The sequence below is a fragment of the Bubalus bubalis genome, chromosome 4, assembly GCF_019923935.1.
Source record: "Bubalus bubalis isolate 160015118507 breed Murrah chromosome 4, NDDB_SH_1, whole genome shotgun sequence".
NCBI lineage: Eukaryota > Metazoa > Chordata > Mammalia > Artiodactyla > Bovidae > Bubalus > Bubalus bubalis.
Genome location: NC_059160.1, coordinates 12,848,962 through 12,868,742, shown reverse-complemented (window position 1 = coordinate 12,868,742; position 19,781 = coordinate 12,848,962). Strand labels below are relative to the sequence as shown.

At 53.6% G+C, this 19,781-nt stretch overlaps 1 protein-coding gene across 5 annotated transcripts in view; it reads left to right on the top strand.

Annotated features, from left to right (window-relative positions):
• IQSEC3 (IQ motif and Sec7 domain ArfGEF 3) overlaps positions 1-19,781 on the top strand; it is an 88,806-nt gene that overhangs the window by 49,333 nt on the left and 19,692 nt on the right. For all 5 annotated transcript variants that reach the window (XM_025283019.3, XM_025283018.3, XM_025283020.3 and 2 more), the window contains exons 4-5: positions 7,709-8,823; positions 10,725-10,886. In XM_025283019.3, coding sequence (XP_025138804.2) covers positions 7,709-8,823; positions 10,725-10,886 — 1,277 coding nt within the window. The remainder of the gene's footprint in view (positions 1-7,708; positions 8,824-10,724; positions 10,887-19,781) is intronic.

Here is a 19,781-nt window from a genome sequence, read left to right as displayed (position 1 = left end):
GTCTGGGCTGCCTGTGCGGCAGGCCCACCTCTTGGCCGCTAGTTCTCCCAGCTGAAAGGGGTAACTGCCCCTCCCTACAGCCAGCTCTTCCTGCAACCAGCCTTGCCAGCGGGTCACCCGTGCAGTGCCAAGCCCACAGGCAGTGTGTCCAGGGCTCTGCCCCTCTTACCACTGCAGGAAGCCCAGTGGCCCACACACTTCCAGGCAGGTGAAGCCCCCACCCCCAACCCTGCTCCAAAGAGATGCCCAGCCTACCTGCCCACTCAAGGGGCGAGCCCTTGCTCAGGCACACACAGGCTCAAATGAGGTTTGAAGACAATGGTGTCCTCCAGGTAGACTAAAGATTCCTGGGATTAGCCCAGATTGGGAGAGTCCACGTGAAGGACCAGGGAGGCCTGGCGTGCTGCAGTTCGTGGGATCGCAGAGTCAGATAGGACTTAGTGACTGAACAACGAAAGCCCCCTGTTGGAAAACAAACTTCACTGAGGGGTTCTGGGTCTCCATCTTCCATTCTGTGAAGCAGCAAGAAAAATAGTGTCCCCGTTGACATCCCCCAAATGACAATGGCACAGTTGTTTTGGTGGAAAATTAAGAGACCTGAAAGGAGGTGTGTGTGTGTGTGTGTGTGTGTGTGTGAACATGCTTAGACACAGACTGTGTGACTTAGCATTTTTGAGGAAGAGCGTTGAGCTTGGAGCCACACGTATGGGATTCACTGCGTGTTCTTGCTCCAGTTCCTCTGTGACTTTGGGAAACACCAGTTAAGCACTCTGGGTGTTGGTTTCTTCATCAGCAAAACTGGGAATTACACCTTGAATCATCACTGACGTCCCTTCTAGCTCTAAAATGTGTAGGTTCTAAAGAACCATTCCTTAACCTGATGGACGGTTTTGGAAGTGAAGCTAGTAGAGAAGTCACTAAGACTGGGTTGAGCCCAGTTGAGCCCCACCAGACACATCCCTTCCTTTGAGCATGGATGCCAAGCTGTTACCCTGGGTCAGGGGCCAGCTGCCCACGATGTACCACAGGGCTTTTAGTAAGGTATTTGACAAAATCTCCTGTGATATCTATGTGGACGGGATAGGAAGTGGGTTAGTTGACAATATAGTTAGGTGGGTTGTTCTCAAATGCAATTATAAAAAACAATGGTTTTTTTTATGAGCACCAATTCCAAGGTGATTGAGTAGGGACTGCCCTGTTCAACCATTCTGAAAAGGGACTGATGCAAAGCCAAAAGGGGACACCTAATACCTTGATAACAGAATCCCAGATTTAAAAAAAATCTAATCAGGACAGAAATGTGGTTAAATGGAAAATGTAAAGTGAAAGAGGGAAAAATCTCAAGTTCTGTTCTTAGCTTTGAAAATTCCACAGCACTATTATAAAATGAGCAGGCTTGGTCCTGGGCGAGAGGCCTTAGGGCTTGAGCTGACTACAAGCTCAAGATAAATCAACAGCCAGTGAAGCCGCTGCCAGAGAAGTGGGCCCAGAGGCCTTAACAGACGTGTAGATAAAACTCCCAGTGAGAGGAGCCTGGCGTGCTGCAGTCCATGTGGTTGCTGAGAGTCAGACACGACTGAGCAACTGAACAACAGAAAGGAGGCAGCTGCCTGGGGCCCCACTGGGTACTGGTCAGGCTGTCTGGTTCCAGGGCTTCTTCTAAGAGGCAACAAAGAGAACCCTGAGGTTCTGAGGTTCTTCCAAAAAAGAAAACAAATTGGCCAGGGTCATATGATGGAGAAAGACATGGCAACTCACTCCAGTATTCTTGCCTGGAGAATCCAGAGGACAGAGGACCTGGGGGCTACAGTCCATGGGGCTACAGTTGCAAAGAGTGGGACACAACTGAAGTGACTTAGCACACACCCATTCACAGGGTCATATGGGGAAGTTGTAGACATGAAGACGAGTTTTAAACATGGAAGAGCTGAATGTGAATTGGGTGGATCAGATTAGTTTCTATCATTCCAGGTAAAAATAGTGGTACTTGTCTGGCAGTCCAGCCTTTAAGACTCCCTGCTTCCAATGCAGGGGGCATGGGTTTGATCCCCAGGGAACTGTGATCCCACATGCCGGGACCAAAAAATAAAATAAAAATAGTGGTACTAGTGCATAAACTTACAGGAGAGGAAGGTTTTCTTTTTTATTGCCTTTTTTTTTTTTTTTTTTTTAGTTTAACTAACAATAAGAGCTGCTGAAAATGTAGCAGGTCCTGCTTCTGGGGTAAGGAATCCCCAAGCAGGGGCTGGGAGGCAGCCCGTCTGGAGTGGCACGGTGTGATGGGGTGGTCAGCTGGCCAGATGAGAGCGTCCTCTCCATTCCCTGAGGACAGAGATCATCTCCTGTTCATCTGTGCACCCATCGCCCAGCATCCAGCAGAGGGTCTTGGACAGAGTAAGAGCTCATCGAGTGAATATTTTTTAAATAACTCTGATGAGCAAAGCAATGAGGAAGTGGGATACCCAAAAGAAAAAAACGTGGTCCCTCCCTGCTCCCCAAAGAGATTACCATTCAACTGAAGGAGTGGCCTGTTAGTAACACCAAAAGAAACTCGTGCCTTGGCCTGGGCAGGGAATTAGTTTAATTCTCACTGACTAGGGGCTATGGAGAGTTGTGCGGGGTTCTAACAGGCACCGTGGACCTCTTTCACGTGGGTGTAGTTCTAGTAGATGGGCTTGCGTGTCAGGAGGGCAGAAGTGGGCAGGAAAGATGAGGGCTGGTAGGGGTGCAGCCAGGTCCTCCTGTCCTGGGGAATAGCCCCCCTCCTCTGGCCCAGGGAACCCTCCAGGCCAAGCACAGGCTAGGGGTGGGAGTGTTAGTCGCTCAGTTGTGTCTGGCTCTTTGCAACCCCATGGACTGTAGCCCGCCAGGCTCCTCTGTCTGTGGGATTCTCCAGGCAAGAATACTGGCAAAAAGCGATCGAGGAGTTGGGGCAGAGTGACTGAAAACATGGCATATGTTTACAAAAGATGGAACTCCACAGATCTCTCTTCTGCAGATGAACTGTGTGACCTTAGACAAGTTCCTTCCCTTCTCTGGGCCTTGGTTGCTGCCTATAGCCCTTTGCCTCAATTGCTAGCATTTCTATGCCCTGCCCCCCACTCCTGCACTGGTCCATACTCACTCCTTCTCTTCCTTCAGGACTTCCCTGTGCTTTCCTTCTCCACCGAAGCTCTCCCAAGGCTATGGGGGAGGCCCCTTCTCAGTGTTCCCATGGCACTCAGGTGCTCCCTGACATTGCCCTCCAGCCCTGGATCACCATTCCTGTTTACTTGACTTCTCCTTGAAGGCAGGGCAAAGATGTCCATCATTATATCCCTGGTGCCCGACACAGCACCTGGAGTGAGAAGATGCTCAGAAGATGAAGAGGGGAGTTACCAACTCAGTGACCTGAAGGGGATGGAGAGGGTCATGAAGCCTGGCTCAGGGCCTGACTCCATCTCAGGTTTTTTTGAGATCTGGGATTTAGCATTCTGCCCCTGTGGTCCTCACGAGTCACTCACATCCTGTAGTTTTGGGGCTGGAAGGGATTCTGGACAATCCTTATTCTCCCAGTTCACCAACCTGCCTGGCCTGCTCCATCAGCCAGTCCAAAACTCCAGGTGAGAGGGCCTGGCTGGGGCGCTGCTGCTGACGAGGGGCACTGGAGTGTCCCCCAGGCCTGTGGGTATGGGGAAGGGGAACACACACGGGGCGGGGGCTGCAGTGGTGCAGACTTTGGCTCCAAGCCCAGATCTAGAAGACAGCCTGCACCGCACTCCCCTGGTTGAGTTCAGTGCAGGGTGAAAACACCGATGAAGCCCCAGTCACAGGTCAGGATGGTGGTGCCACAGAGAATGGTGTCCTGCCTGTGGGGGCGGGGGGCCAGGGCAGGCAGCAGGCATGGAGCGGGGGGCCGGGGCGGGCAGGAGGCATGAGGCTGGGATGAGGGGAAGCCAGCTATATGACATGGTGGGAACAAAAGGTGATGATTCCGGGACTGAATTCAGAGGCCAGCATGAGCAGTGGCTCTGGGCCAGGCTCTGGGCTGAGGCCACCAGTGGAGAGAATGAGGACACATCCGGGCCTCCAGGAGTTTCTGCTCTAGGAGGGGTCTGGGGGAGGGAGGGCAGGGCGGGAGCCTGAGTTAGACGAGTACCACCAATATTAGCGAGGAAACTGAGTGTCAGAGAAGCAGGAGGCAACATTCTCCAGGGGGACTCAGGGCAGGGAGACCCCTTCTGGTTGGGGGACTGGGAGGCGTCCTGGGGGAAGGACACTGAAAGAAAGGGGGAACGTTTTTGCCTGGAGGAGAGGGCAAGGGTGGGAGCTGAGGGTGGAGAGGGGGTGACCGTGTGGGTGGAGAGGGGGTGACAGTGTGGGGAGGGGTGTGGGGGGTTGGGGGTTGTAGGGGGCTGTGGCGGTGGGGAGGCTGAGCAAGTGCTGGGGCAGGAAAGCCCAGTGTGTAGGGGTGCGGGCAGGGGCAGGAGGTGGGGCTGGCATGTGAGCAGTGGACCTCCTGTAGTAGGAGGGGCCGGGGTGGGCAGGGCCAGGCTGCTGAGCCCCAGACCAGCTAGGACAGGGTGTTTATATTTATTTAGGGCAAGGATCTCCAGCGACTGGAAGACCTGTGTTTACCCTGCTCTCTGAGTACACTGCTCAGGGGGATGTAACGCAAGGTGGATGGTGCTGGAGGAGGAAGCAGGGAAGCAACCAGGGGCTGCCAGAGTATCCAAGGGGGGAGTCCGAAGCGCCCCACGTGGTGACAGTCAGGTGGAAAGTTCAGAGTGATGGCAGAAGGTATGGAGGGGTGGTGCTATAGGACTTTGCGCTTGACAGATGCACAGGATAAGGCAAAGGGGGACCCAGGGACAAATGCCAGGTCCCCAGACTGGACAGCCTTGGAGCTGGGGTGCTGTGACATGACTAAGGATATCACTGAGAGCTGGTTCCTTTCAGGGAAAGGGAGCAATGGACTGTTGGAAATGTAGGTCTTGAGTTGAGTCTACTACTACTACTAAGTCGCCTCAGTCGTGTCCAACTCTTTGTGACCCCATAGATGGCAGCCCACCAGGCCCCGCCATCCCTGGGATTCTCCAGGCAAGAACACTGGAGTGGGTTGCCATTTCCTTCTCCAATGCATGAAAGTGAAAAGTGAAAGTGAAGTCACTCAGTCATGTCCGACTCTTCGAGACCCCAAAGACTGCAACCTACCAGTCTCCTCCATCCATGGGAGTTTCCAGGCAAGAGTACTGGAGTGGGGTGCCATTGCCTTCTCCATGAGTTGAGTCTAGGCATGGAGATTTGAAAGTCATGGAATCAACACTTCACCATCAAATTGCTACCACTTATTGAGCTTTGACCTACTGTGTGTCAAGTACCATGTGAAATAAAAATTCTCACCACAGAATGAAATCACAGAGTAGGCAGGATTATCTTCATTTAACAGACAAGAAAACAGATTCAGAGATGTTAAGAAACGTGTCCAAGGTCAGCCAGAAGGGAAGAGGTGGATCTGGGCTGGGTATTTCCTGGGCTTGCTTGTTCACCTATCACAGTGCAGTGAAGTTACGATGGAAGAAGACAAGATTCTCAAACAAGAGGTGAGAGGATATTAGCCCCAGAGATATCTATATAGATTTGCCATGAAGGCTCTGCCCAAGGCAGTTCCCTCTTTATTAGCTGTTAATTATCAGCTACCAAGGCTGCTCTAAAGACTTCCCACATGGAAGTCAGGAAGATGTCCAGCATAGGAAAATCATGAAGATGTGCCTGGAGAATGGAAGAGGGCACCCATATGACTCATCACTAGCATGGTTAGGGACCCTGTGGTCAGAATACAGGATCCGGGAGCTCTAGGGAGACAGGAAAACCAAGATAGACTGGGTCGTGAAGGCTGAGGACAGAGTTTCAAGGATAAAGTATCAAAGCTTCAGGAAAATTGGGGAGCAGGGGAGTTGAGGATGGGATTTAGTGATTAAAGTTCACTTTGAGGTGATCCTCTGGAGAGTCAGAAGTCTGGTGGGAGCAAGAGGCAGCTGCAAGGAGTCGGGGCACACGGGGCTGGTCAGTGGTTGGGCATTCGCTCACAGATTGAGGCACAGGAGGTAGAGGAGTCTGCCTGTAGGTTTAGTAGAAAATAGAGAGTGGGCTAGTGCCCCCGAACAGGGGAGTCAAGCAGGGTCATGATCCAGTCTGGGAGACTTAGGAGGGTCTGTAGGCTGGTGGAAAGGGCCCAGTGCTGGGCTGGAGGCTGGAAATGCAAGTAGAAGGGACTAGTGGATGAAGAAAGCTTACAAAGAAGGCAAGAGATGGTGAGATCGTCAGCCTGAGAGAGGAACATTATGGTGAGATTAGGAAGCAGGTCGAAGGGTTCCATGTACTGGGGGATGGAATTTGGCCTTTCTGTCCGTACCCCACTTCTCTGTGATCCTGGGGGAGGTTGAAGGGCTAACGGCCTTGCCTTGAGCTGTCAATCCCAGCCACCAGTCCTGATTCTTAGTTCAGGAATGTCACTCTGTAAGTGGAGTGTACGGCGCGTGACTAGCAACAGGACACAGTTTCAGAGCCCAGGAATACTTTCTCACTTCCTAAGCTTCCCTAAGGACTGATGGAACCCACCACAGTGCTACCATTTTGCCCATCCCCTTCGTCTGGTCTTTGTGTGTTGTTTAAATGCAAAAAAATGTCCAGGAAGAACCACTGCTAACCCCTCTTGGTCATTCACACCTCAGAGAAAATGTTTTTTTAGTCCTTTCCCTGGAGAGATTTTTGATAAGGGAGAAAAAGTGAGTGCTTAGCCACCCAAGGAAAGAAAAGACCACAGAGTGGGGAGAGAGCTGAGAGGAGAGGAGGAAGGACAGACTGGCCAGCGCCTGAAGTTTTCCTGGGTTTGGATCCACCCAAATGAGGCAGCACCCCCTACCCCACCACCCCATCAGCCCCACCAAGCCCTGCCCCAATCGGAACAGTTCCCATTGTTGGGAACAGAGGTGAGTTGAATTGAAGAACATGGTAGCTGGAGGATCTCCCACTGTTGAAATATCCATCCATCACCTATCTGTCTTTTTACTAAATTCACATTTACTGAGCTCTATCATGAGCCAGCCCTTGGGCTCAGTACTGGGAACACAGAGATAATCAAACCCCAATCCCAACTCTTATGCAGCTCCCAGAAACAGGAAACGACCCCAATTCGTGACATGAATACCAAGAAAGAAAGCAGGTGGACAGGAGTAGCAGCAATGTTTTTTAACCTTTCTATTTAATCTTAATTTTTCTATTATTCAAAATATATACAAAAGTAGAAAGAATAGCATAATAAACTCCCATTTAACCATCACCCAGTTTCAATTAATATTGTTTCATCTAACCCTTCTACTTTTTTGATGAAATATTTTAATACAAATTCAAGATACCACGCATTTCAGAAATAAATACTTCCATATATGAAAATCACCTACTACCATTGGCAACTGCCCCACCCTTGGGTGGGTATCCCCAACCCCAGAATCCAATCCTACAGGCCACACCTTTAGGAGTCTTGGCAGCAACCTGGCATTTGAGGCCATCGCAGAGTTTTCAGACTTTGGCCCCTCAGTGCCGGCCTAGTTGTCCCGTCCTAGGCCCCCGCCAAGGGTCAGCCAGGTCACCCCCTGCCCTGGTCTCTAAAAGCGTTGTCACATCCCTTCCCTAACTGTGCTCCCACGCCTCTCTGTCCTCGCTGCAGATTGAAATGCTAGAGCACAAGTACGGGGGCCACCTGGTGTCCCGGCGCGCCGCTTGCACCATCCAAACCGCCTTCCGCCAGTACCAGCTCAGCAAGAACTTCGAGAAGATCCGCAACTCTCTGCTGGAGAGCCGCCTGCCGCGGCGCATCTCCCTGCGCAAGGCGCGCGCGCCCACGGCGGAGAGCTTGGCGGCGGAGAGGGCGCTCCTGGAGGGCTGCGGCCTCGCGGGGCTGCCGCTGGTGCGCTCGCCCTCCCTGCCGCCCACCTTTGCGGGCACGCTCACCGAGCTGGAGGACTCTTTCACCGAGCAGGTGCAATCCCTGGCCAAGTCCATCGACGACGCCCTCAGCACCTGGAGCCTCAAGACCATGTGCTCCCTGCAGGAGAGCGGCGCTTACCAGATCCACCGGGCCCTACGCGCGGGCGCGGGACCGCCAGGCCTGGAGGGCGAGGCGCGGGAGCCCGAGGGCGCCTCCCCGGGGGCCGGGGCTGAGCCCACTGAGCCCCCCAGTCCGCCCCAGGGCCACGGCAGCACCCTCATGATGGCCTTCCGGGACGTCACAGTGCAGATCGCCAGCCAGAACATCTCTGTCTCCTCCTCCACGGCCCTGTCGGTGGCCAACTGCCTGGGCGCGCAGACGGCCCCGGTGCCCACAGATTCCGCGGTGGTTAAGGCCGAGGAGGGCGAGGCCAGAGCACAGGAGGCCCCGGAGGGCCCCGAGGCCCCCAGTGCCGGCCAGGGGATCGCGCCCGCTGAGGACCTGAGCGCAGAGGTGGAGGCCTGCGGGGCCCTGTGCGCCAGCTCGCCGATGGCCGCGGGGCCAGCGGTGGAGGAGGAAGAAGAGGAGGAGACCGAGGAGGCGGCCAAAGGGACCGAGGCCGAACTCGAGGCCGGGGACAACTCGGAGCAGCTGAGCAGCAGCAGCACGTCCACCAAATCAGCCAAGTCGGGCTCCGAAGCGTCGGCCTCGGCCTCCAAGGAGGCCCTGCAGGCCATGATTCTGAGCTTGCCACGCTACCACTGCGAGAACCCCGCGAGCTGCAAGTCACCCACGCTGTCCACCGACACCCTGCGCAAGCGGCTGTACCGCATTGGCCTCAACCTCTTCAACATGTAAGTCGGGGTGGGGGATGGTGGGGGGAAAGGGGGCAGCTGCACTTAGCGATGAGCAAGGTTCCTGGGAATGGACCGCATGGACCCAGGGGCCTCCCCTGGGAGCCTGGGGGCCACACCTGCTCCTTGAGATACTGTGTGGGGACACACATTTTATCTTTAATTGGTATGAATTTACTTTAAGGACTAGGGCTAAAACACCTCAAACCTGTGCTTTAACCACTAGTACTGCTGGAAGAAGCAAGGCTTTGAAAAGTGAGATATTTACAAGAAAATGCAGCATTAGGTAAATAATGTAAGGATGGAGCACGAATCCCTCAGGTGGGACATGAAGTTGGGGAAAACGGGGAACATCAGCCCCATGGGGTTGATGATGGGAGAAGAGAGACAGTGATGAAAAGAGGAAAGGTCAGGGGAGCAGAGACCTAGTGCAAGGAACAGGAGAGGGGTGGTGGGGGCCAGGCGGGGAGTGTGATGCAAGTGGAAGTGGAGCAGAAGAGAGCAGAGGTGTGGACACAGAGATGAATGACCGCGGTAGCTCAGAGCCTCCAGCCAGACTTTCCTTGCTACCAAGAGGTATACAGCTGGTGGCAAGCAGAGGAAACGCACACACCCATCCTAGGGAGATTTCAAGTATACCTACGCATCTCCACCCTCACTCACCCCTTCCTTCATAGACCTGAACCAGAAAACACAGCATCTCTCCCACTTATCAGTGAGGACTAAGCAGAAACCATTCACCTGTGTGTTCGTTTACTCATTCCACGACGATTTTTGGAGTGTTCAGTCCAGAAACCACATAGATGAGCAACACACATCCTCTGGCCTCAAGCTTATATTCAGTAGCTTGTCTGAGATAAAATGTTTGCAAACTTCAAATTTTTAGAGAGAGCATTATTATGCCATTTTATAGAACAGGAATAGGGCTCACACAGTGAGGTGAGCTGAGCGCTGTGAAGCAGCTAGTAAGTGGAATAGCTGGGTGAAGTCATATCTGCCTGATTCCCAGCCCAGTGCTCTTTCTTCTATATCAGGAAGCCACCAGGATGAGGGTAGCCTCAGCCCTGCCTCCCCAGGCCCACACAGATGCCTGGACCCAGCAAGGCAGTGCTTCTCAAATGATGTGTACTGAAGGATCAGCTTGGGTTTTTACTCAGTATGTCGTGGGCTGATACTTTTGTAAAATTCAATAAACGTGAGTTGCTAGAAAAACAGTCACATGCTTGGTTGTCCTGAAAATGTCAGCCTGCTATAAACGGGTCTAAAGGCTTACCCTCTATTTCTGTCCTTATCTTCTCCTGGACCAGTAAGACCCAGCTCAGGGAGCAGCAGGGATTTGCAAACCAGGCTGGGAGCACATTTACCTTAAATTCCAGCACCCACACCCACACCCACACCCACGCACAGAGACTCCAGCCTGGGAAAGTAATCCCTGGGGAGCAGGGTCTTTCTTGTGTCTACAATGCACAGGGAAGAGGGATGTGGTAAGAGATCCCACCTCCATGTCCCAATCCACCCTCCTCCCGGTTCCAGCGTGGATCCTGAGTAGAGAAAGCAGGATACAGGTGGGAGGAGGGCTTGGGGGCCTGAAGATCGGATCCAGTGGGACTGAGGCTTGAAGACAGAAAGGATGCCCCTCCACCTGCTCTGGAGCCCACTTTGACCAGCCCTCCCCAGCCCCGCACCATCGTCTGTCCTGGGTGGGGAGTTCAGAAGCATGCATGGAGAGAGCCTTCAGAAAGGGAGGCCCTCTGCAGCAGAAGGAATAGTGGCATTTCCTGGGAATTCCACCTGGGGACCTCCGGGCACTTCTGTGGGTTCCCTGGGCTGGAAGAAAGGGAGGAAAGGAGTCATGGACTGTCTTGCCTCACTCTCTACTTCTTTTCCCCACCCCACCCCAGAAACCCAGACAAGGGCATCCAGTTCTTGATCTCTCGAGGCTTCATCCCCGACACCCCCATTGGAGTGGCCCATTTCCTGCTCCAGCGTAAGGGCCTGAGCCGCCAGATGATCGGGGAATTCCTGGGCAACAGCAAGAAGCAGTTCAACCGCGATGTGCTGGAGTGAGTGCCGGCCTCCGGGCTCTGCCCCGCCCTCCTAGCCCACCCTACACTCCAGGATCTCCTGGATGGCCTGGGACCTCAGCTAGGGAAGGACACAGGGCAAGACAGGACCTCTGAAATCTGGGTGGATTCCCGGAAGTCCTGGCGCCAGTCCTAGGGGCTTCCTGATTGGTCAAAGGAGCCAGGCGCCCCATGATCCTTAGCCAATCACCTGCTTCCTCTCCAGTTATCCTGCCGCTTACTGAGCCAGGGTGCTCCTCCCACAGGCCCTGGGGATGAGGATGGGGCTGGGGGTGGGGCTAGCACAGAAGTAGTCCAGGGAGACCAAAAGGCAAGAGAGTGAAACTGGAAGAGGGCTGTGTCAGTGCTGGGGCCATCTCCTTCTGGGGGACTGACCCCTCAGCATCACCTGCTGCCTGTCCAGTCCCCCAGCCCCTGAGCGTCCGCTTCATATCGTGGAGGAACCATGAGGCAGGAAAGGAAAGGGTTAGGGTTTTTAGAGCCAGAAAGTACGTTTGATGTTGTGTAGTCGCTAAGTCATGCCCAACTCTTTTGAGATCCCATGGACTGTAGCCTGCCAGCCTCCTCTGTCCATGGGATTTTCCAGGCAAGAATACTGGAGTGGGTTGTCATTTTCTTCTCCAGGGGATCTTCCCAAACCAGGGATCGAACCCACGTCTTCTGCTTGGCAGGCAGATTCTTTACCACTGAGCCACCAGAAACTAAGATTGCGTAAAGATAGATTGACCACCAAGATCACACAATCAAAAAATCATTTTAAAGTCCAATAGATGAGGTATTTAGGGGGAGGGAGAGCGAGGGGGCTGCCTTGGTTTGAGCTCAACTTCATGGGTGTGATGCTGTGGGTAAGTAGGTGAGCCTCATGGCAGGGGCAGATTCCCTGGGGCTCAGGAGCAGGACCTTGGAGCCACCTCGCCTCTCTAAAGAGGGGGTGAGGCCCTGTGAAGTCTGCCCCGGACCCCTACCTCCCCTCCTGACTCTCTCCATGTTCCTCCTCTCTTCCGCTGGCTCCCTGAGCTCACTTTCTCTCCAAAGTCACCTCTCTGTAGGGAGCCCTCCCCACTTCTCTCCCACCTCCTTGTCCTTGGGCACACTCAGCAGAAGTGTTTCCCCAGGGGTCCTGGGAGAACCCCCTCCTCCTGTACTTGCGCTTGGAGCAGCAAAGGCCCACCACAGAGGGCTAGGGCTCCTGCTCCAGGTTTAGAAGCAAGAGGATCACTGTCAGTATCCCTGGGGTGGGAGCTAGAGACCTGGCTGCTTCTTTTTTTTTTTTTTTTAGAAACATTTATTTATTTGGCTGTGCTGGATCTTAGTCGTGGCATGCAAGATCTTTAGTTTTGGCATGAAAACTCTTGGGCTTCCCTGGTGGCTCAGCTGGTAAAGAATCTGCCTGCAATGCAGTAGACCTGGGTTCGATCCCTGGCTTGGGAAGATCCCCTGGAGAAGGGAAAGGCTATCCACTCCAGTATTCTGGCCTGGAGAATTCTATGGACTGTATGTATAGTCCATGGGGTTGCAAAGAGTCGGACACAAGTGAGCGACTTTCACTTCACTTCATTTCATGTGAACTCTTAGTTGCAGCATATGGAATCTAGTTCCCTGACTAGGGATCGAACCCTGGCTCTCTGCACTGGGGACTCCGAGTCTTAGCCACTGGACCCGCAGGGAAGTCCCGACTTGCCTTCTGTTTGTGGAACAGCCTTGGTGCTGTGTCTTGGGACAGCCCCTGCCCTCCAGCCATGGCCTGTGTTTCCATACCCAGAGAGTGGAGGGGTTGGGCTACGAGGGGAGGTCAGCTGTCCTTAGGAATCCCTTTCACCTTCCTAAATCCATGATGGGGTAGTTGTTACCTGAGTGCAGTCAGAAGAGAGGGAGGTGGGACCCATCCGAGGGACCTTGAGATCCCTGATGGCCCTCTCCTGTCTCTGACTCGGTGGCTTTGGACAGTTGGTTGTTCCTCCTGGTGCCCAAACCCACAAATGCACATGCTTCCCTTCCCCCTCAGGGGACGCTTTGAGGAATTGCGCAAGAGGAGAAAGAGCCAGTTCCTGTCACTTTCCTCTCCTATTTTTCTTCTGGTTCATCTCTCCGGCTTTTTCATTTGCCTTTGTCCCCTTTCCATCGATGAGCAGGTGGAGCTGCTACATCTGATGGCTTCATTCTTTCCAGCTGCCCCACGATCCAGGGGGCGACCCGGCTTTGTTCCTCTACTCTGGGGCAGCGGTGGCAGCTTCACTTCCAGGCCCTGACTGCCTCATCTGTTCTCTTCCACTTTTCCAGTTCTCATGTGGCCTGGCCCCAGAATTCTAACCTGCTTCCCATCCCCCTCCCCCGCTACCCCAGCATCCCCAGCCTGCACTTCAGGGAACACATGGTTTTTCTCCAGCCCAGGTTGTGCTGAGCAGCACATGGAAAACTTAATTGCCCATCCTCCCCGGGAGACTGAGTGTGTGGGCTGGAGACTCAGACCAGCTGCTATGCGGGAGGGGCACAGGGCTGGGGACTGGGCTGGCGGCTGGATGGGCTCAGGCTTAGATGATGGGGCAGTCGGGAGAGAGGAGAAGTGGCTGGACCTGAGAGGCCAGTTCTGACTCCTGCTCTGCTTCGAACAGGCTCTAGAGCTTTTGCACGTCACTTCTGCTCCAGGCCTCAGCTTCGACCTGCAAAGAGAGTGGTCTGGGCTGTGTGAGTTCGGGTCCCTCCAAGCACGGCCGGTGAATCTATCATTTCCCCCAATCCTTAGTGCGCTTGTAACACCTTGGCATCATGCAAAATCTTTTGCCCTAAAGTGTGCTTTGTCACCATGCCAGAGCCACCCGGAGGGGCACTCAGGGGAACAGGATGGCCATTCACCACTCATTCACCAAATATTGAGTGCCTACTGTATGTAGGGAACCAGGGCTGAGCTGGGTATCCCATGTGTGTGTGTGTGTGTGTGTGTGTATAGAAAGGGGAAGGAACAGGAACGGCTTCAGGGAAGATACAGACCCAGGTGTCAACAGGGAGAGATGAGAGGAGGAATGTGGAAAGAGAGGTGAGGGGCCCAGGAGCCTCCAGTGGGCACTGTGGGCTTGGGGAGGGTGGAGAGCAGAGCCGAGCCCAGATTCTGCCCCAGTGAATGTCCCCCACCCCACGTGCTTTGTTCTGCAGCCACGCAGGCCCTGGGCTCCGAGGCCCTGGCACATTCAGCCTGCACGTGGCAGCTCCTCCCCCAAGTCTGCATCACCCGGATGCCTGGTTTGTACCCTGCGAGGTGCCCGCAGAGGACAGAGAGGCAGGAAGAGGCAGGCAGTGGCGGGGCAGCCAGGCACGGGGAGTTCTGGCATCTCCCTGCTGCTCAAGCCAGCATCCCCTGCCCCTTCCTTCCCCCCACAAGAGGAAACACACAAGCAACAGTCACCCAGTGCCGTTTTGGTTTTGTCCTGGCCGGGAAGGCTTCACTGGGATTCCGCACTGCTCCCTGCCCCCACCCGTGACATTCAGCCCATCGCATCCATTCCGTACAAAGCTGTTTGCTGAATAAAAGACATAAATCACCCCTCCCTTTGGAGACTGAGACAGCCCAAGCCACCGCACTCTCCAAGATACAGCCAGACAAGAAGGGGAGAGGCGGGGAGGGAGAGGGCCTGGGAGGAGGGCAGACAGGGTGAGAGGAGGGGCCGTACCAGATAGAATCTGCCCCTGTCGCTGATCTGCATTTGAGCATCACAGAGGTGCTGATATTTGCCTCCAGAATTAGGCCCTTGGTGCTGTTAAAAGCTGACCTTTCTTTTCATCCCTTTCTGTGCTAGTCTATGGAAACCCCATTCCAAGAAGGAATGTGTCGGACCAGGCTTTTACTGAATAATAATAGAAGGCATTCTGAGCTCAGAGGGCCATATCCATTCCCGTGTTTACCTGGGAAGGTTTTGGTTTTTGGCTCTCTCTCTTTTTTTTTTTTTTTTAGGAAAAACCAGCCTCAAGTTTGTCATTTGTCAAATGGGGATAATAGAACCAGTCATATGAATTAAATTTTAAAATGGATATGAAGTGCTTAACTCGGTGCCTGATGCTTAGTAAATTCTTTTAAAATGTCAGCTATTTCTGTTACTGTATTTTCTATTTAAAACCACAAGGCATAAAAAGAAGCCCAGGGCATTGGACCTCCTCGACCCCTACTCCCCCACGGCCCCTCCCCTAACACAGGGAAACCTCAGACTCTTCAGGGCAGGTCTCAGTACCACGGCTGGGGAAGGGAGGGGCCACCCCGAGCTTGGAGGAAGCCCCCCTCTGGTGTTGAGGAGGAAGGGCAGTGGGACCCGGAGGGCAGTGGGGGTTGGAATTCTTGGGGGGCTGAAAGTACTTCCCTCTCCATTTTCACATGGCTGGGAAATTTGCCTCTGCTCTATTTCCTTCCTGAAGTGTTCGCTTCAGCAGGTTTAAAGGCCAGTGGATTGGGGGCTGTTGCATGTGGGTTCTCCGCGGCCTCCCTCCTGGCCCGCGTGATCGCCGTGCACGTGGATGGCATCTGTCCTTCCCACGGAGATGCAGGGGGAGCAGTATGGGGGTTGAGCAGTCCCGGGGGGCAGGGTGGGAGAGAAAGTTTCCCCGGGGGACTCCTTCTTGCACTGTGTCTGCTCCATTCTCTGTTAGATACTGGAGTAGGACGTTTCAGTCAGATTTCATTATTTCATTTCCGTGGAAATGTGTTGGCCAGCATGTAACAGATTTGTTCTTCTTGGGGACACTCAGAAATGAAGACAGATTGTCTGTCAAACTCAACAGGCTGGAAGGTGCTGGCCTCTCTTTGCTGGGAAGGGCTGACTCCAGAAGGTCCTGGGCGTTGTCTGCGTGTAGCTTCTGATGGGGGTTGTCTTGCTCCTGAGGAGATCCACAGGCGAGGGGAGAGCAGGCTGGCACCCATGCCCACCCTGGTGGGTCTAGAGGGGGATGGAGAGAGGCCAGGGGCAGACACGGATAGGTGGCTTTTCGCGGCTCTGAAAATTTGGTGCTGCCCCCACTCAGAGGGATGGAAGGAGAAGGTCTCTTCTAACAGGGGTGTCTTGGGGTTTTATGACCTTGAGCCCTCACCTCTCCAGTGCCCTTTCCTCCACCCTTGCCTACACACACACACACGGATGAGAGATTCTCCTAAACAGTTAACAGTCACTGGCATTTCAGAATCACTCACTCCTGTACATGGAGACCCTGGAACTCCAAGTTCAAGAGCGGGATGAACTCCACGTCCAGAGTTGAGACTCCCTTTGGCTTGGTCATGGGTACATGGAGATTGGGCTTTTATACAAAAATGAATAAACCCAGCGCCCACTCCTTTCCTGAGCCCTCTGGTCCTAGCTCTGGAGGGGTCTCTCTCAATCCTGTGTGATAACTCAGGGGTGGCTGACACTGGCCGCTCAGTGCAAGGGGACTTCCTGGAGGGGCATCCTGGGGTTTCTCAGGAGGGCCGTCTGTGAGTGAGTGGGCAGCTCACATGTGTCAAGTGTATATCATGTGCCAGCAGGCATGGTTCCAAGAGCCTTATATGCAGAGCTGCGTTTTTTCTTCCCAGCAGCTCTGTGAGGCGAATGCTGGAGTCTGCACCCAGTCAAGGAACCAGAGAAGGTGGGTTGCTTGCCCACAGAGCTGAGCAGCTGCTGAGATCTGAAGCCAGGCAGAATGGTCCACAGCCCGAGCCCTTAGCTTTGCACCTTCTTGCCTTCTGCTTCATCCCAACAGGCGTCTGGTCCAGATGTCTCTACCGTGCATGTCAGACCCCAGTTGTGAATGGTGGTGCTGAAAAACACCTTGGACGGTCAGTTAGTCCAGCCCCCTCATTTTCCCTGGGCAGGAGCTGAGGGCTGAGAGAAGAAACGTCTAGTGCCCCGGCCAAAATCAGGTGCTCTCCCCGTGTATGTGCTAAGTCGCTCAGTCTGTTCAACTCTATGTGACCCCATGGACTGTAGCCTGCCAGATCCTCTGTGCATGGTGTTCTCCAGGCAAGAACACTGGAGTGGGTTGCCATGCTCTCCTCCAGGGGGTCTTCCGGACCCAGGGATCAAACCCATGTCTCTTGTGTCTCCTGCATTGGCAGGTGGGTTCTTTACCACTAGCACCTCCTGAGAAGCCCCTCCTATCCCTGATGCACCTTTATTTGCTGGCCCCGGCCCTCTCATCTAGAAAGAAAGCAGAGCTGAGGAACTGGTCCACAAACCTCCATTGGTCTGAGCCGACCCGGTTTCCTCTGTCTGACGGACTACGTTGTAAACAGTTGATGGGTCTGGTGATGGACTTTCAGGCAGAGTTAATTGGTGATGATGGCAAGGGTGTTTATAGCTCTGCTAGTAGAAACTTCAGATCTGTTTAACCACCAGGCACATCAGCTCTGATTTGGTCCCTAATGAGAACTCTCATTTCCTTTTTAAAAATGTATTTGTGTATATATACATAAACCATCTGAGTCACCAGATGTATATATACATATATAGGCTTCCCTGGTGGCCCAGATGGTAAAGAAACTGCCTGCTATGGGGGAGACCTGGGTTCGACCCCTGGGTTGGGAAGATCCCCTGGAGGAGGGCATGGCAACCCACTCCAGTATTCTTGCCTGGGAAATCCCATGGACAGGGGAGCCTGGCGGGCTACAGTCCATGGGGTCACAGAGAGTCGGACACGACTGAGCAACTAAATGCATACACACACATGTATATTTTTATTGAAGTATAGTTGATTTACAACGTTGTACCAATCTTTGCTGTACAGCAAAGTGACTCAGTTTTATAGACATTCTTTTATATATTCTTTTCCACGATGGTTTGTCATGGGATATTGAGTATAATTCCCTGTGCTATTCAGTAGGACCTTGTTGGTTATCCATTCTAAATGTAATAGTCGTGACTACCAACCCTAAGCTCCCAGTCTATCCCTCCCTCCCCCACCCCTTGGCAACTGCAAGTCAGGAACTCTTTGTTTCTTATACTCTGTTATAACTGAGAGCTTTATATACATCGTCTCTTCTAAAACCCATAACCCCACCTGCCCACTGGTAGGTTACAGGGATTACCTGTAACAGGTGTTACAGGGTCAGCTCCATTCTAGAGATGAGAAAAGTGAGGCCCAGTGAGGCTAAGTGACTAGAACCTAATAGTTATATGGTAGAAGTGAAGTGAAGTGAAATTTGCTCAGTAGTATCCATACTCTTTGTGACCCCTTGGACTATAGCCCACCAGGCCCTTCTGTCCATGGGGATTCTCCAGGCAAGAATACTGGACTGGGTTGCCATGCCCTCCTCCAGGGGATCTTCCCGACTGAGGGACTGAACCCAGGTCTCCTGCATTGCAGGCAGATTCTTTACCAGCTGAGCCACACAAGGGAAGCCCAAGAAGACTGGAGTGGGTAGCATATACCTTCTCCAGGGGATCTTCCTGACCCAGGAATTGAACTGGGATCTCCAGCATTGCAGATGGATTCTTTACCAACTGAGCTACCAGGGAAGCCTAAGATTCAACCCCAAGGGTGCCTGACCCCAAGGGCCTGACTCCCCTGACCCACCCCTGTCATCGGCATAGAGCATGGGTCTCGAACAGCAGCAGCCCCTGAGAACTTGTTAGCAATGTCGATTCTCAGACTGTAGCCCAGAGCCCCGGAACCAGAAACCCTGGGGTGGTGCCCGGCCTCCTGCTTGCTGATCAGCCTGCAAGGTGGTTCTGGTGAGCCCTCCAGTTTGAAAACCACCAGGTGGGGCTGCCAGCCCAGTGAAAGGAAAGTGGCCTCAGCCTCCTCACCAACTCCTGATTTGTGGGGCAGGTTCAAGGCGCGTAGGCAGCCATCCCCTCTGAGGCCCTCAAACGGGATTTTCTTCATTGCTGTGTCGTCACCAGGGACCCCGGCAGGCCCTCCTGTGTCAGCCTCCTCCAGCTTTGTTTTGTTGGCCACGTCACCCTTTTGCGGAAGGCCCTGACCTTTGTTAGGCATATTATGAGTTCTGACTAACGAAAGTAACTCTATGGCGGATGGGGATATTTTTAATTGAATTGTATGATACAAGAACTGCAGAAATAACACCCGGGTTCCTCCAGCTCGTGGTGGTGGGTGGTTTCGTTTTCCATCCTAATCTTGAAACTGGCCCGGCTCTGCCTGGAGCAGAGTCCCACGTGGGCAGCGCACACACCTCTCCCAGCCTTGGCCCGAGCCTCAGCTTCCAGGTCTTCATGGTCTCTTCTGGCCAATTAAAAACCCCTGCTGCTATCATCACCTATTTTCAGCTCTCATCCAGTGCCTTTGTCTGCCAGACACTGTCTTGCTATCGTTCAAAAAAAAAAAAAAAAAATAGTGGAGATGACAACATTCATTTTGATCACAGTTGTGTACGACGCTTCGTTTTCCTGCAACACAGACTGACGCCATCCATGGATCAGTGCTAACGAGCAATTTTATGCAAGGTTGTTCGTGTTTATATAGATGCAGGGAGCGTCTGTGTTTATGCTTCCCCAGCCCTTGCAAGGGGCTTGCAGAAACTCATAGGAAGGAGGGCACCTCCCCCACTTCCCCCGACCCAAGTGGGAGCACCACCGGGATTACCCCCTGTTAGCAGCACCTCGCCAGGCAGGTCCAGACGTCTCCCCGGGAGCAGCCTCATCAGGGCCAGCTGGCCGGGTTCTCATCACTCCCTGGCCCGCAAAGGCAGCCGAACAATGGGAAGTGTGTGCACTCCATGCTGCCTCACTGCCCACGGTCTGGAATCCACTGTCCCTTCCCTTGGCAGCTGTGTCCAGAGGTCAGGTCCAGCTGATCTGGGCCACCAGGTCAAGGCCCCAGCCACAGGGCTCCTTCTCCAGCTGACCCCTTCTCCAGCTCGTGGCCCCAGTCATTCTCCAGGTTGGTCCTGTCACTCACTCA